Genomic DNA, 18226 nt, shown 5'->3' with positions numbered 1-18226 from the left:
CCTTTCTTCTTTTGGCGGTAAATTTGGTTGAAATAATATTTGACGAATGATGTTAATTAGTGCTAGATATTGCTGGTCTGAGTTATAAAATTACTTAAAGCCCCCCTGAAGTCTTTTTAACTCCCCGAAATATATTTTTTATGATTTATTTCCCTGAGCCTCCTTTGGCCTTTGAAATGCTCCGTCTGATCATGTGGGCATTAGGAAACAAATTGGAATATATTTACATGCACAGCCCTGATTGGCTGATAGGATAGTCTATAGCCCACCCCCTTTCCCAGATAAACAGTCATTGGTCTAGTGTATAATCAGATCACATTGTGATGTCATGATGTGGGCCAAAAGATCCATCCCACTTGAATAGGATGCAATCCAAGGCATTTTTTCAAAGAGCTCTTACACCAAAAGGGCATTATCATAATTTTCGACCTCATGGTGTAGAGATGTCATAAAACAAACAGGAAATGTAAGTTTTTAACTGCACTGCCCCTTTAAGATAAATTGAGTCATGTTGAAATTCCGTAGATTATTTCTGAGTTTTGTATTTGCCATTATTGAATCATGTGAAAATATCTTTATGATAATTTAATTTATGCATTATGGCATTTTGTTGATTGTATGTTTGTTTTCTGATTTTCATTCTAGCACATGAATAAATTAAAACATACCAAGAGTGAAACCAAGGAATATCCAACTCCTTCCTTCCTTCTGCCAAACCATCTTACCGTGGTTCTAGAGTCAGCCAGAAACAGCCAGAAACAGCAAAAAAGAGTTCTAGAGTCAGCCAGAAACAGCAAAACAAATTGACAGTGAATGTTACATTGAGAAACCTGTTTACTATTACAGAAAATGATTGTAACTGCAGGCAGCCAATAGGTCAGACTCCATTATCAGTGTTCCAATTGAGCAGTGTTCCAATGGAAATCGTCTGAGGAAGAAGATGTCCCTCTACGCTCCCTTGTCTCTAAATATTGCCCACTCCTCATCAGAGCAATTTGTTGGTGATAAAGGGTTATGATAACGTGGAACGTCAAGGGCCTGAAAATACCCCCCCCCCCCCCCCCCCCCCCAAACCACCAAGCCTCAGGGGCCAGCAGGGTGTAATCTGCCGCGGTACAGATTGAGCCCCTGATACCATCATGTTCCTGAATGCTCTTCAGTGCCCCCAGGCTCTGTTCTCTGGAGACACTCTTTCCTGATTTTGATTGACAGGTGCAGTCTGGTCATTATCAACCATCAACACCATATTAAAGGCTGCTATTTGAAACTACTGTAGAAAGTCAATACCATCTCTGTCAAAAAACATAAGAATACTAGTGTCATTAGTAAGTATGTATGTCCAAGAGTAAGATTTTATTGCAATGGTAGAATTATGAGAAACGTACTGGGTGCAGATGGATCACCAAATGACTGATCTACAGTACAGTATGACACTCAAATAGAATTCATTTTTCATTGTGAGACTATGAGAGGGGAGTTTGAGGAAGACGAAAGACACTCGGCCTGATTATGAATGTATGTGACATGACAATTAATCATCCCTGTTTCCACATGCAAACGGGCTAGGTGTCAGGATGGTACTGTGTGTCTGTGGTGTGTGGTATATGGCGAGTGTTTGGAATAGACTACGAGTCTGCCTCAGTCAATGAGTTCAAGCATCTAGTAATAAAAATCCAAATATAATGTTTAGGTCAACAAGAATATGATGGAGTAGCACTTTGATGTGAATTAGACATTTCTGAAAGGATTTGTTGTCTGTCAATTGGTATGTTGCCGAACAACACATTTATTAATATATTTCATTTAACATTTATATAACTAATTTAACTGGGATTCAAGGGCAGATTTGACTGCTTATAACTAAAACAGTCTTTGACAAATCTTTCTAAACTTTCTAAATTCATTAGATTGTGAAAAAAGTTAACCAATCGTTGGCTCTTTGCATTACAACTCTTGAGTGGCCAATACGACTAAGTATTGTAAGTAGCAGGACCAAAATGAACATGCTTATCTTTACTTTTCATGGCCCATGGTTCATATTCCTCAGATGTTCTCCCTTTGCCTTTCTTCAAAGCTTCAGAAACTATATCAATACCTGTAAGGAGAGGGAGCATATTTACCGGCCCAAGTGAAGATGCATAACAACCTCATTGCATTCTGTTGCATCACAGTGAATTACGGTACTGTCAATTGTATTCAGGCACCTCGGCGAACTGTCGAGAAAGAGCCCGAGAAGCTACCTCTTCTCCATATTGCATCACAAAACTTTATCAATACAGAGGAAACCATGCAGTGAGCTATCCATACGCAAAATTCTTCCTGTGTCAAATCATCTTCAATTACCGGAATTCGGTAATGACAATGATTAAAAACAACAACAACATCTTATTAAGGGCTGAAGCATTATAGATTGTGTGCTAGAAATATAAAGGACATGTCAGATTGAGCCCACACATACAGCGTTTTCCGTGAATGCAGTCTCCGCGACCACAGGGACATTGCCTTTAATTGTCAGTCGCGCTATAGAGCTGAACTTCTGCGATACGCATTGAATAGAGCCCTAAGACTTTATATTAGGGTTCTGGTCTGATTAACTATTCATTGTAAATAGATGTGTTTGGGGCACTGGGAAATTGTGTGCAGCTATTTCTCACTGTAGAGCTGGTTTATAAAGCTCTCTGTTCCATATTTAGTTGATTAAAGTGAAGGTTCCAGAGGCCACGGTAAGGTTGACACTGGAGTTGAAGATAACATTCAACCAATCAATCAACCAGATATGACATCTCATATTCAGTAGTTTACGATCAGAAAATCCCGTAAAATCTCCATTATCTTCACTGCAAGTAAATTGGATGAATTCCTCCTTATACGGTAATAAAGCATTTGCATTGCTGATTAGGCCAAATCTATATCTTTATGGTTTGATAAATAATAATTACTTTAAAAGGGAAATCGTGGTAAGCACTATAGGTAATGCCTTCATAACTAATGACTGAGCAATATACAACCCCCTGGTGTCTCTCTCTCTCTTTCTCGCTCAACACACAGACACAAGCACACACACCATAGGGAGTGCAAAAATGTGTGTGAAGGCGACTGTTCACATGATCTGACCAGAACTATTTGCACACACTGATAAGAGGCTGATCCCACCACAGGAGGAGCGCCTGGCTAATTTGCAAAAGGTTCTTTAAGAGGGTCGACAGTGTGCAAGCCATTCATCACACACGGCTCTACAGAGCGTCAAGTCTGCAGCTTTGTCTCCAACGGGCCTTTCAAGTACAAAGCCTCATCGAGAGGAGACGTGAAACAAATAGAAAACTCTCTCTCCTCCTCCCTCTGTACCCCCCCCCCTGCCCCCCTCCCATCTGGATCCCAGAGTTGTGCAAAGGCAAAGCAAATGTGCGTGTGTGCGTGTGTGTGTGTGTGTGTTATGCCTGCTGATATTCATGCCAGGCAAAAAGGCAGCTCTGCATCTCCATCTCCTCAAACAACCCATCATTTATTTCTCACAAAGCATGTGGTACACCTTGATAATGTAATTAAACACTGACATATCCTAGATGTTTTAATGTTCAAAAGAACTGAAAGAAGTCCCCTCAGTCTTTTGAGGAACAGAATGTCCTTTTTATTGTCAGCAAAAAGGATAAAAACATCTGCCAACATCATATAATTCTGCTTCTTCAAAATAAATAAGAATACTTTTTTGATGAACATGTTGACTTCCAATGGGAACAGTTCAAAAGGCATTTTGTTTGAAATAAAATGCTCCCTTTGCCTCTCGTATTCTCGCCATACAGTGTGTCCTTCATAATCAATGAACAAAATGTGCACCATGGGCGGACATGATTTCATTCTGCAGAATATTTTTGGGAGAAGCTAATTTACTGCAGTTACTGTGAGCAACAGGAAATACTTGTTGTTGTTGCTGTTGTTGTTGTTGTTATGTAACCATAGCCGCTGGAAGTAGGATGCTGAGGGTGCTGCAGCATTTAAATAAAAATTTTAAAAAAAACATCGGACTAAAAATAATATATTAATACAAATATATATGTTTTAAAGTCTCTCACAAAAATAATGAATGCACTGGGTCTTTACTAGTCCTGTATTAGTGGACTGATATAGCCGTCTATAGCGTGCACAAAACAATTATGCCCCCCCCCCCCCGGCGAAAAATAAATAAATCGCAGCACCCCTAAACATCTTCCTGCAGCTATGTACGTGACCCATCTCAGCCCAGCACAACAATCCATTCAAACAAGCCTAAGTTGCAAGTATCTTCCACGGTCCAACACAACGTCAACGGAATTCCTTGGGCAAGAGTAAATGTTGGCCCGTCAATTCCAAATTCCTCTGCAAATAATGAAAAATACATTATTTGAAGGTTCAATCCGGATTTTCCATCTCAACCATAATGTTACATCATTGTTATTACATCAGTATTACATAAAATTGGACTTGGCAAATAGAAAGAGTCAGGCCTAAGGAAAATAGACTCAAAGGCAAACACCACATAGTAACATCTGTAAAATGCTAGGTTAAGAGGAGAAAGTAAACACTTTCCTGCACCTATCGAAGGATACACACAGATCAGTTGCATTATTTTTCTCAGACCACAGTACACACAATTTCTTGTAGACACGAGGTCAGATTTCAAAACTCTCAAGAATTTAACAGTAGTGGTTCCTCTTCAACCGATCTGTACACTTGACTACTTGTCACAAATAGCACTGAAAGATATGACTGACTGATTTCTCTTTGTTTGTTTTTTCTCCGCGAGTCTGTGACTTAAGAAGAGTTTTTCCTTCGTAATCTGAAAAACACCAAACAAAAACAAAACATTGACACTCTTGACGACTTTCAAATGAATAGTTGAGTGACTACTCTACTGATTAGCCGCCGGGGACCAAGCACTTTAGGAGAAAGTGTTTTTTTTTAACAAAAAGAGCAAGGGAATGCATCAAAACAAGACTGCTGGGTCTGTGCCCATCACAGGAATGAGAGAACAGGTGCCTCCACATAAATATACTGTAGCCTACCACGTACACAGTCGATTGCTGGACCCTAGCCCAACTTTGAAACCTTTTAATGTCTTTGCTCACAAGGTTTCCTTTTCAGTCAAGTCACTTTTGAAGTTACATGTCAAAACTTGCCAAGTCACCCTTTTTGAAAATCCAAAATCCAAGGCAAGTAAACAAACCAAACCTTTTAAGTCAAGATTTTTTTTGTTTCTTACTTTTGTTCTCAGACTCTTGCACCCTGCACTTTGGCAGACTAGTTGTTAATTATATTTTTTTATTACAATACATTATCATTGTTGATTTTTGTATAAGTTCGGGAAAATGTTGGCTATGAGAACACGCTTTTGCCATCGCCGTAGAGGTCGGCTAGCTTTTTGAAGCGCGGCCCCCAGTTGCTGAGATAGTCGTAGTTCTGCTCTGAGTCTGTACTTAGTGACTCCAGGGAGCTTAACGACTCAGCTACCGAACCATTCCCCTCAAAGGCGTACGTCTGCAAAGAGTCATACGGCGGAGCTGATGGATCAACATCTGCGTCCTTCAGCCGGTCCCAAATGAACTCTCGGAACACCACGTTGTCCGGCAGGGTCTTGTAGACGGGAAGCGAGGAGGAGGATCTCGGGTAGGGGAAGAAGGTGGGGGTGTCAGGGGTGACGTCTCGCCGGACCTTGGGGTCTCTGATGACATTGAGGTTGCGGAGGGCCACCATGTCGAAGGCCTCAGTGTCCTCCTCTCCTCCACCTTCATCGTCGTAGCGGACGATGTTCTCCCTCACGTCCCTCTCCTCCTCCAGGATCAAGGGCTCCTTCTTCCTCCGACGCATCGACACAATCAGCAGCACCATCACTGAACAAGGAAAGAGAAGAGTCTGAGTCCATGTTTATTAACCATCAGCATTAGGATACTTATTCAATATAAAGGCACAGTACATTTGGATGATAAATCTACAGAAAATAATAGCCCATATTTGATGAATGTGAAAATAAAACATTGAAACAGTGTCTTTGCATCAATACATTTCTCTCCTCCATCCTCCATTTTGTGCACCACTTCCAAACGGACAGAAAACTTCCTGAAACCGGAATTTCTGAACTTCTAGGCACCCCTCTCCAATCCCTGGTCCCATATATTATTGCTGAAAATAACTCTCCACACCGAAGCAAACTGGCAAATGTCTAATGATCCTTCATCCATCAACGTCGCACTGGTGCCAGTGAAATATCGCATTGTGGGACCATATTTCTTCCCTTTGCTGCGTCTGGCTTCCGCGGGCTAGAGAGAAGGGCCTGGGAAAACGAAGGCAAACACCGCTTCACACCTCGTAATAAGAGAGCAAATGGAGAAGCTGGAAGGGGTGGGGGTGTTACATAAAACGCTCGGGGAGACACTGATGAATGGAGAGCCTTTTGACTGCTGTTTGGTGACTGGCTTCTGAATGCATGGCTCTAATAGCTACAGTGTGTTACTACTCCACCCGTGGTACTACTCATCCATGGTTTAATCTGTCAATACCACTGGTCTGTTTCCCTCACTACTGCTACTACCACTACTGCCATTATTTGGAATGTTGATATAAGTTTCTATATGTGTAATTGTATAGCTTTAGTGAAATGCTATTTTGAAAGATGACACATCCCTTGGAATCAATGAGGAGAATAGTACATTGGTTCACCTCTGATTGTATAGGAGCTTAAGAGCTCTCCAGATTCCATTCAGTTCGGTAATGCTTTTCCAGATGAATCATGATATGGTGGCACAATGAAAGAGAATATCTTCATTGCTTTCCAGCAAAGCTTTTTAGGGTTGAATACCTAGAAGGCGCTATGCTGTGCCTCATCATCACATACTGGGTGTTGGCCAGGAGCCAATCATGCCTTACGAGTGGCTGCAGGAAGATGGCCAAGCATACAAAAGAACCCACTGTGACAGTCATCAAGCGGCTTCAATACAATGACCACCACACTAGACATTATTCAGCAAGCCTTCATATGAATAAATACCCTCTTTAGAGTGGATCAACACTGCATAGATGCAGATGGTAAACAAACAAAAAAAACAAAAAAAATCTATTTGATGTTATCCTGGATTTGCTGTAATTGAATTGTTTAAAAGATCCATCAAGCACAATCAATACTGTGCAAGCAGAGTTTTCTGTGCTGCCATGGCTCTCCTTGCTAGTGTACATCATTATAATGAACTGAAGCAAAAAGACCCCTCCTCATCATCGCCACTCTGCTTGCTTAGCTCTGTCTAAACCTCAGGCTGATTATTCACTGGCTGTGTCACTCACAAACCACACACCTCCCATATTGCTGCATAATTGTAAAAGACAACTACATTCTGATGGCAAAAGGACTAATGGACACATCATTATGAGGACAATATGTCTCATGGAGACAATAATGTTTGTCAATAAAATGATACATTTGGTGTATTGCCTCTACTCAACTAATTTAGATCACAGATAAACAAACTACTTGTGTAGGGGGAGAATACACTACGGTCTACTGCTATGTACTATTATATAAGCATAATTATCTCTTGCTTTCCCAGTAGTTGTGTTAAGCATCACTAATCACTCAATAAGTCATATACGAGTAGTTGGGACTGTGGTCCTCCACTTTTTCATAGTCAGGCAAATTCAGAATTAGAGTGGCCAGGGTAGTGAGAAAATCATTTGGTTTGAGTGACAATAGTCATGGCAACAGACGTCTGGCGCTGAGGGGGTGCTACTTAAAAGCCCTAATTGGTCGTGTCTGACGCATCACCTGACCTGACCTCAAAAAATAAAAAGGTGCTAAATCGTTTCAAATAATGACTTGCCAACTTTCTTTTGCAGTTTCAATGTCACTATGACCATGGGGATATTCATCTCCAAAGAGGATTTAGATGACAGCTAAAAATCTCGGAAAAAATGTTATATTTTGAGGGTGTACAATTTAGTGGAAGACAGAGGACATGTCTTCTAAATGATAACAGTAGATGTGTTACTTAATGTCATGTGGACCTAAAACTAATGACCGTCCAGTTTGATAGAAAGCCAACGCACGCACGCACGCACGCACGCACGCACGCACGCGCGCGCGCACGCACACACACACACACACACACACACACACACACACACACACACACACACACACACACACACACACACACACACACACACACACACACACACACACACACACACACACACAACTATATGATAGGTAAGTGAGCTGGTGAGTGGTTGAAACTCATGGACATTGTGAAGTGGGCTCTTATCAATCAACAAAGAAAACAGGTTGGTACATCTCAAGGAGTTGCTGTTCAATTTTCACCTGCCATCTTAGCCACCCGTCATTATAGCTACTCTACTCAGTGATGAAAGATGAATAGAAGTTGTTGGTGCGGGGATGGAGGCCCTGCTTTTCTTTGATGAGAGAGAGAAGAGCGAGAGCGAGAGAGCGAGAGATTGTGAGGTCTGTTCTATTCTACTACGGCTGGAGGACACCTGGACTGACAGCACCTGAGGACGACGGCAGCAGCACCTCTGGTCTTTTTCTGAGCTCTCCTCTCAACCAAAACAATGCAATCACACGCAATCACATCCCCAATTACAGGAGCGCAGATTGAAATAGGCCTTGATGGAGGCACACAAGATTTGGGAGCCAGGACGGGAAGGGTTGTGCACAGGGTGTTAATGCAAGAGGGGGTGGCAGGGAGGGTCAAACAGGGAGAAGGGGAATGGGATGATAGAGAGAAAGGGGGAAAAGGAGACAAAGTTAAGCAGCACAGACCGATGGAGGCAGACAAGGACACGTGTGCCCATGGACAGTGTACGCACGCAGATACAGACACAAACAGACAAACACGCACACATTAGCAATGCTGGGTTCAGAGCCCCGCCACTACGTCTTTACCGTGTTCCTCATTCAATATCTCATTCATTACAAAAAGTATTCTCCTTAGAAATAGAAATTAAGCACATTTTTGCAAATATAAACGAAAGAGAGTTTTGGCTGGCCCTATCAAAAAAACGAAATGTTTGTTATTGTATATCCTATTTAGACTCCATCTCAGTGTTCAAGAAAGTTCACCAGTGCATTAAACTATTCTTCTGACTGTGCTGTGGTATAAAGACCTTGTCTCTGGATTTCATGGGCAATCATTTGCTGCTTAGTTGATTCAATCTAAGTGGAATCATCAATAACAAAAGCTCATAGCAAATGGGACTAGTGTTAGCATCATGAGAGACACACGTCATAAACCCAGGTACAGTCAAAACCGGCCCATAATGTAGAATCCTATACCCATACCCTGCCCCTATACCCACAAAGACATGACCATACCCACACACATCACATTAGTAAGCTCTTACATAAAAAAAATTAAAAATAAAGATTATTCAAGAACTGAAGACAACATAAGAATGTGAATTATGTGCAGGTTTGCATAGCAAATTGATAGGTTAAACATTGCTCCAGGCATGATGAAGATCTGTTGACCTATGTAGACCTGTGAAGAATCTGTGTATCTCAAACATGCACACTGTCTCCAGTAGTTGACATCACGGTTGTTCTTACCCAGGAGTGTAATGATGCAGCCCAGAATGGCGACAAGGGCCCCTGTACTGAGGCCAGCAGGAAGTGTGTACGCCACCGCCCCACACGATTGGGCTACGCCGTCCGAGTCACAGTCACACACGCTCACTGATAGGGTGTTGGTGCTACTGAGCGCGGGGCTCCCACTGTCTACGATCAACACGGGCAGTCGGTACAGCACCTGCTCCCGTCTTCGGAATCCTCCACGTTTCGTTACGATGGACGCCGTGTTGTCTGGAAGGGAGGAAAATGAAGAACCAGATCAGTCAGGAAGAAGGAAGAAGGTGAAGAGTATTTAGAGATCAAACCCTGCACAGTCCTGATACAAGCTGAAACAGTACATTGTCTATATTAGGACAGCACTGTGCAAACACAGTGAACACAGTAAAATCAGTAGACAGTAAACACAGTGGATAGTAAACACATACAGTATTTATTTAACTGTGGTATAATTAAGCAATAAAGCACGGGGGGAGGGGGGTGGTATATGGCCAATATACCATGGCTAAGAGCTGTTCTTATTCATGACGCAAAGCGGAGTGTCTGGATACAGCCCCTAGCCGTGGTATATTGGCCATATACCACAAACACCCGAGGTGCCTTATTGCTATTATAAACTGGTTACCAAAGTAATTAGAGCAGTAAAAATAAATGTTTTGTTATACCCGATATACGGTCTGATATACCACGGCTGTGAGCCAATCAGCATTTAAGGGCTCGAACCACCCAGTTTATAACAATCAGTATATACTGCTGTTAGCATATACTGAACAAAAATATAAACGCAACATGTAAAATGTTTCATGAGGTTAAATAAAATATAATCAGAAAGTTTCCATACGCACAAAAAGCTTATTTCTCTCAAATTTTGTGGGCAAATTTGTTTACATCTGTCAAGTTCTGACCTTAGTTCTTTTTGCTATGTCTTTGTTTTAGTATGGTCCGGGCGTGAGTTGGGTGGGTAGTCTATGTTCTTTTTTCTATGTTGTGGTTTTGTGTTTGGCCTGGTATGGTTCTCAATCAGAGGCAGGTGTCGTTCGTCGTCTCCGATTGAGAATCATACTTAGGTAGCCTTTTCACACCTGTGTTTTGTGGGTGATTATTTTCTGTTCTGTGTTTTTCTTTACCGTACAGGACTGTTCGTTTGTCGTTTTTTTTATTTTCAGTGTTCAGTTGTTTCATTAAAGAATATGAACACTTACCACGCTGTGCATTGATCCTCACCTTCTTCCACCCACGACGAGCGTTACAGAATCACCCACTAAAAAAGGACCAAGCAGAGTGGACATGGGAGGAGATTCTGGACGGAGAAGGACCCTGGGCACAGGCTGGGGAATATCGCCGCCCCAAGGCAGAGCTGGAGGCAGCGAAAGCTGAGCGGCGGTGGTATGAGGAGGCAGCATGGCAGCGAGGTTGGGACGAGAGGCAGCCCCAAAAATGTCTTGGGGGGAGGCACACGGGGAGTGTGGCTAAGTCAGGTAGGAGACCTGAGCCAACTCCCCGTGCTTACCGTGGAGAAAGGTGGACCGGGGACACCGTGCGCCTCAGGCATAGCCCGGTGCGTTACATCGCAGCGCCTCACTTCGGCCGAGGTTTGGGCCGAGGTTTGAGACCTCCAGTGCGCCTCCACGGTCCGGTCTATCCGGTGCCTCATATCATGCACCAGGCCTCCGGTGGCAGCCCCACGCACCAGGCCTCTGGTGGCAGCCCCACGCACCAGGCTGTCTCTCCGTCTCCTTCCTCCAGGTGCTCCGTCCTGTCCTGAGCTGCCGGAGTCTCCCGCCTGTCCGGTGCTGCCGGAATCTCCCGTCCATTCGGGGCCCGCTGCTAGGGTCCCCAGTCTGAGGTCGGCGGCGAGGGTCGACGCTCTAAAGGCGCCACTGAGGCGGGGAAAGAAGCGGGCAAAGACTATGGTATGGTATGGAGTGGGGTCCACATCCCGCGCCAGAGCCACCACCGCGGACAGTATGTAGTCTAATTTGTAGTCTATGTAGTCTAATGTAGTCTATTTCAGAAGAACAGGATAGCATAGTCTGAGTTGTCCTTATGTTAGGCCCTGATCTGTCTATGCCATGTTGCTGTGGGCTACACTAGTTGATTTAGCAGACAAGATTTGCTTCGAATTCCGTGGCATTATTTTATAGTTTGAAGAATACAATTGAACATAGCTGACTACATAGTTGTGATACAGATATTGGGCTATATGTTTCGATTTTTTAATACATTCTAAGGCTGCATGATGCGACTGGAATTAGGATGTGAAAAAAGTTGCATGAAAGGCATGAGCTTGATTTTATTTTTTTTATGTACTTTGTCAGTCTCTCATTTACAACTTGACAAGCACTTGATAATGCCTCGAATTTCCCGAATGCATCTCATTTGTGTGGCCGTAATGACCCCTAAAAAAATCCATGCCTTTTGCGGCCAGTGGTCGTTGTGCCCTTTGGCTGAATATAATGATTATTATTCCCTTCTCCCAGCTGCCTGCTGAAGCACCTCTAACTAACATGGCTCTCTGTCATGTGATCAGTCTTTCGCACAGGCTACAACTGAAGACAGACACATCGGAGACGCAACTGCACTCCTCGCAACTGCACATATTGAAGATATTGGAAAAACTGTCCACATTTACTTTTCGTCAGCCAACAAGATGAGTAGGCCTGACGAACAGCAAAAACACTAGCCTATGTCAATCTACTATCCCCCATAGCACAAAAGTTGACCTATTCTATTCTGTGCTAGACATAAATATTATAAACATAGTCAGGGATAGTTGTGGGATGCGATAGATCCCAAATTAATATAACCACTTGCATCAAAAAACCTGTTTTAAGCAATGAGCATGACGCTACAGATGAGAACGTTTCGCCTAAAATGTTGATAAACTATTACGCTGTTTCTTCACATTATAAAGGCAGCAATGCACACACGACAGTAGGCTATACGCACACATGTTTGATTAGCAGGAAAACCCCATTCTCAAAAGTGACAACAAATGCGATTATGCATGTAATGGTTTTATTATAAATGTGTATTTTTATGGTGAAAATGATCTTCCCCAAACTTGAAACTCATTCGCTGTGTATGTATGCCATGTAGGCTCTACACCAGTTGTAAAGTGGATTAATGTGCGTAATTTTAAGAAGTGTTTTGGCTACTTTAGTTGTGATACAAACCTTATCAAAACATATAGGCCTATGGGCTAGGCTATATGAGGTGTGCGACTATGATTTGAAAAAGTCACCCAAAAAAAGCATGCGTAACAGCTGGGGATCGTACACAAGTTATAATATATCATTCACAAGTGATAATGCCATTCACAAGTGATAATATATCATTCACAAGTGATAATACATCATTCACAAGTGATAATACATCATTCACAAGTGATAATACATAATTCACAAGTGATAGGCTAATATTGTCACCTATCACACGATTCTTGATTTAATCTCGTCATTACATAGACTAAATAATATATGTTTGAAATTTGTTTTGATTTAGAATGGACCATTACTGTGCACCTGTCTCGAAACAGGTGATTCATTTTCATGCCAGACAGGTAGACTATACTCCTGTTGTAAAGAGAAGCAATGTGCTTAATATTAGGAAAGATGAAAAATAAATATAGTAGGTAGCAGTGGCGTGCCGTGGGCCTGGGTCCTGGGCCTTCAGTGAAGTCCTACACAGTCCCACCCGAATTAATCCACCTCTTATTACCATCATTATGATGCCATGGCTCTAGACACTATACATTTAGACAGAAATGCAGTATAACCAGGCGTTGCGTCATCTTGAAATTGACATTTCTTTTTCAGAGAATTGCAGGGGAAGAGTACAATACCTTTTCATTGTGCAGCTTCGTTGCCCTGCGCGCTTGTTCGTTGAGCTGTAGATCTACTCGGGTGTCCCCAAAAGTTTTCAAAAGCACCATTGCTTGTAAGTGCCCAGCCGTACTTTGGTGTCTCGTTGCTGCCTTGGTTAGACAACTCAGGTTTGCAAAGCCAGTGTGGCTCCAAACACCAAATCGATCACTTGCAAATAATAGGCATTCCCAGCAGTACAGTTTGCAGTGCTTCTCGGAGCCTGTGAGCCATTGATAGCGCTCGTAGTTGGAACTTTGAAATTGGCGAACGAACCCCTTTCCCGCCTGTGACAGGCTTTGTAGCGTCGGCGTCGACCTCTCCTGACAATGTCTAACTTTTCTTGAAAGGTTTGTCTTGAGAATGGCGTTATAATTATATCCTCGACCAAATCGATATCTTCTCCTTCCGCCATTGTGGGTTGAAAAAACAGCTTAGTAGTACGCAAATTAATTTGTTTATCAGTTTCCTAGTTCTGAGACCTGCCCATATAGGACCTGCCTCTCAATATTGGTAATCCAATCAAAAGACGTGCACGCACTACGCCTGCTAGCTGGCTCCTGTGTAACACTGGAGCCAGCCAGCAGGCGTACAATAGCCAACTCTAAAGCTGATTGGTTGACACTACATTTTCATTTCCATTCACTTTAAGCTACAAGCGCCCGCACTGTTGATTCTGAAGGCCTGGGCAACACATGATGGCTGAATATGATTGGATAAAAGATCTAACATAAAGACCAGCCCTCCAAATCTCAACCTGGGGCTGGAAGCAGTGCAACCAAGAGGAAAGCTATGAAATGAAGAGTGTAACTCTTACTCTGGGGAATAATTGAATACATATTTGTGGGAAAATATATTTAAAAAAAAAATTATATTCTGATGATGTTTAGGCCAGCAGAGAAGGCCTTGCTGGCCCTGACGTCCCACCACTGGTAGGTAGTAGTCTATAGAAAGCTGATGGGATCCTCCTCTTTTTAATAGAGGCCACCACTCTGTTTCCTCATGCAATTGTTAGCCTATAGAAATGTTGCACAACTTGAGCTCATGGACTCTCATGAAGTGTTTGATTACATTTGCATTGATGTCAGAGAGATTAGATGGACAATAGAGTGCTGAGTACCAGGCAGTTATCATGTTTGGTAGGCTACTAATGACCATCAGCAGCATCAACTACCTTGACTAAACACTCACGTGGAATTTGACTGCTGTCATGACAACCGGTGTGGCAGTAATACATTCACCGTAACAGCCCTATGTCCAGCCGGCCTCACAACCGCAGACCACATTTAACCATGCCAGCCCAGAACCACCACATCCAGCTTCTTAACTTGCAGGATCGTGGGACCTGGCTACAGAGTGGGCGGGCCTATGCCCTCCCAGATCCACACATGGCTGCGCCCCTGCCCAGTCATATGACATCCATAGATTAGGGCCTAATTTATTTATTTCAATTGACTGATTTCCTCCTGTGAACGGTAACTCAGTAAAATCTTTGAAATTGTTGCATGTTGTGTTTATATTTTCTGTTCAGTATATATGAAATGCTGTATCTCACAGATCACATAGTCTATTGGTCATTTGCAGGAATACATATGGTACAGCACCAGCGACTAGCTTTGGAGTTTGTTGTACGTGCCATTATGTTCTCTTTTCAATAACAAAGAGAATACAAGAAAATCAACAAATGGAGCCAATAATTCATATAATGTAAGATATCAGAGATATTCCATTCTCTTCTATGCCACCCGTTGAGAAATTACATTGTGGGTTTGATTTCCAAATGTACTTGACCAGCAGTGACATATGAATCATAACAAGTGAGGAATAGAAGACCAGACAATATTTACAGAGGAGGAAAATATTTTGTGCAAATGGGCATGATACCATTAGAGATTAAATTATACTTTCAAATTTAGTCATTACATTTCAAAACCTGTTTTTGCCTCCACACATCTAAACCTGCAATTAACATTCGTGGATATTCCTATCCATAAAATTGATTTAAAGGTGAAACAAACATGAATAAGCCATCAGAATCATTCCCAGAAAGTTTGTTTCAGCAACTACTATCAATCAAAAAGTTCTTGAAATATCTAATGTTTGAAAAATCAAACATGGACAAGAAAGACTTCTCAATCCATACTTGCAGTTCTGTTATGGCCATAGTTGACCCTGGATTTGTAGTCCTTACAAACTCTAATGCCTTTTGATTTAACGTTTTCCTCACATTCTTCTCTGTTGTCAGTAATGGACTGTTAATTGATGTACTTTGACGAGGAGAAAACACCTACCTTTGTTGTCTCGGAGAGTGAAGTTGGAGTTGCCGGCCACAGATGGAGGCAGGGCAAAGTAAAAGCGATGACCACTGGGAGGCTCATCCTTGTCCACAGCGCTGATAGTCTGGATGACCTGTGCAACACATAACCACTCTGATTGTATGGTGCTCGGAACACATGGAACACACAACCACTCTGATTGGTTGGACCCCTAATGACAACCCCAAATTGTGAAGCTGATTGGTTGATTGATTGATTAATGAAAAGTATTAATTGGTTTGGGCTAATGGGTCATTAGTCCATAGCCACAGTTTCTTTGTTTTATTCAGGAATATCCGTAAGAATTAACAGTGCTGGTTGAACATGGTGAACTGCTATGCCTTCATATGTTTTGATTAATTTACAAACTAGCATACATTTATTTTAACACAAGGCCAAGGCAATAGAGTGAGTCAATTGGTACAAATAAACTTGATTTTGATTTATGAAATGTTTATTTTATCATGTTGGCTATGGTTTTACATCACTTATCACTTGCAGTAAGTGCTTATTTGGCAAGAGGAGCCTAATGCAGCTTTTTAGGGATGAGAAAAAAGCTCAGGAATCGATTTTCTCAGCTAAACATAGTCTGTTTTCTTCTTAGGTTACAATGTAGGGACAACTTAGCAAGGCAATGCCAGGCGTATCAAACATTCAGCCCGTGAGGAGGACCAATCTGGTACGCAGGTGTTTTGAGTAAAACAGCTGAATAATATAATATATATTATTATATTATTCAACTGTTTTACTCAAAACACCTGCGTGCCAGATTGGACATCCTTACGGGCTGAATGTTTGATATACATGTTACATTTTTGGAAGAAAATACATTTTGGCGGAAAACAAACTCATTACACAAAAATTAAATGTTTTACCCTCCTCTTTTTCATTGTGAATAAAAACAGCTTTAGCTAAAGAGGATGGAGGAAAAATGTGTTATTATCTGTTGTACCAGATACTGAATTATGTCAATAAAGAAAAACACAATGCCACTTAAACCTATATCCACTAGCATATTTCCTCATAAACCAACATTTAACATGTAAAATGTCTGCTTATATCCATAGTTGTGTGAAGAATTGGGGTGGGGGTGCAGACGGCTATATCGGTCCGCTAATACAGGACTAGTAAAGGCCCAGTGCACTACTTTTGTGAATTATTATTCTTTTTAAATAAATGTTTTTATTTTATTTGTTTATTTAGATTTTTCAGGGGGTGTTGCAGCACCCCTGCTTCAAGTGGCTGTGCTTATATCTAAGTACAATAAACAAACATTTAGCTTAACAAACTCGACACAGACTTGTGTCAACACCAGCATTATGTAGCAGTCTATGTGTGGTGCTTCTCTAAGTGGACACATCCCGATGTCCAGTTGCAGTAGGAGATCCAACTGCTCTGTGAGAGCTAGGATACATCCAAACGGCACCCTATTCCCAATATAGTCTGAGGCTTCATGCCCCCTCAGATTTGTACTGTTTTTTTTCTTCACACGTTACATTAATTACTAAACTTAATTTTTAAGCCAACGTTTATCATCTTGTCTTCACTGACATGTTCAGCCTATCCCTGACCCAGTCTGTAATACCTACATGTTTCAAGCAGACCACCAAAGTCCCTGTGCCCAAGAATACAAAGGTAAACTGTCTGAATGACTATCACATCTGTAGCCATGAAATGTTTTGAAAGGCTGGTCATGGCTCTCATTAACACCATCATCCCAGACACCCTGGACCCACTCCAATTCACATATTGGCCCAAAAGTGCCACAGACGACGCAATCTCTATTGCACTCCACGCTACCATTTCAACACCGGGACAAAAGGAATACCTATGTGAGAATGATGTTCATTCACTAAAGCTTAGAGTTCAACAAGCTTATCATGAAGCTAAGGACCCTGGGAATGAACACCTCCCTCTGCAACTTTATCCTGGATTTCCTGACTGGCCACTCCGGGTGCAGCAACACATCTGCCACGCTGATCCTTAACACGGGAGCCCCTCAGAGGTGCGTGCTTAGTACCCTACTGTACTCCCTGTTCACCCACAACTGCATGGCCATGCACAACTCCAACACTATCATTAAGTTTGCTGATGAGACAACAATGGTAGGCCTGATCACCAACAATGATGAGGCAACCTGTAGGGAGGAGGTCCGAGACCTGGCAGTGTGGTGCCAGGACAACAACCTCAACGTCAGAAAGACAAAGGAGCTGATCGTGAACTACAAGAAATAGAGGGCCAAGCATGCCCCTATTCACATCGACGGGGCTGTAGTGAAGCGGGTCGAGAGCTTCAAGTTCCTCGGTATCCACAGCACTAAGGATCTATCATGGTTCAAACACACCAACACAGTTGTAAAGAGGCCATGAAAATGGAAAATGAAAAGATTTGGCATGGGTCCTCAGATCTTCAAAAGGTTATACAGCTGCACCATTGAGAGCATC

General features: G+C 42.2%; 1 protein-coding gene across 1 annotated transcript in view; it reads right to left on the bottom strand.

Annotated features, from left to right (window-relative positions):
• Positions 1-3605: 3605 nt before the first annotated feature.
• LOC139366759 (cadherin-7-like) overlaps positions 3606-18226 on the bottom strand; it is a 115729-nt gene continuing 101108 nt past the window's right edge. The window contains exons 10-12 of the mRNA XM_071104461.1: positions 15759-15876; positions 9587-9838; positions 3606-5864 (exon numbers count right to left, since the gene is read on the bottom strand). Of these exons, the coding sequence (XP_070960562.1) occupies positions 5350-5864; positions 9587-9838; positions 15759-15876 (885 nt within the window). The 3' untranslated portion in view covers positions 3606-5349. The remainder of the gene's footprint in view (positions 5865-9586; positions 9839-15758; positions 15877-18226) is intronic.

The sequence above is a fragment of the Oncorhynchus clarkii genome, chromosome 15, assembly GCF_045791955.1.
Source record: "Oncorhynchus clarkii lewisi isolate Uvic-CL-2024 chromosome 15, UVic_Ocla_1.0, whole genome shotgun sequence".
Lineage (NCBI taxonomy): Eukaryota > Metazoa > Chordata > Actinopteri > Salmoniformes > Salmonidae > Oncorhynchus > Oncorhynchus clarkii.
The sequence above is the reverse complement of the archived record's forward strand: the minus strand, read 5'-3'. Positions and strand labels throughout refer to the sequence as shown.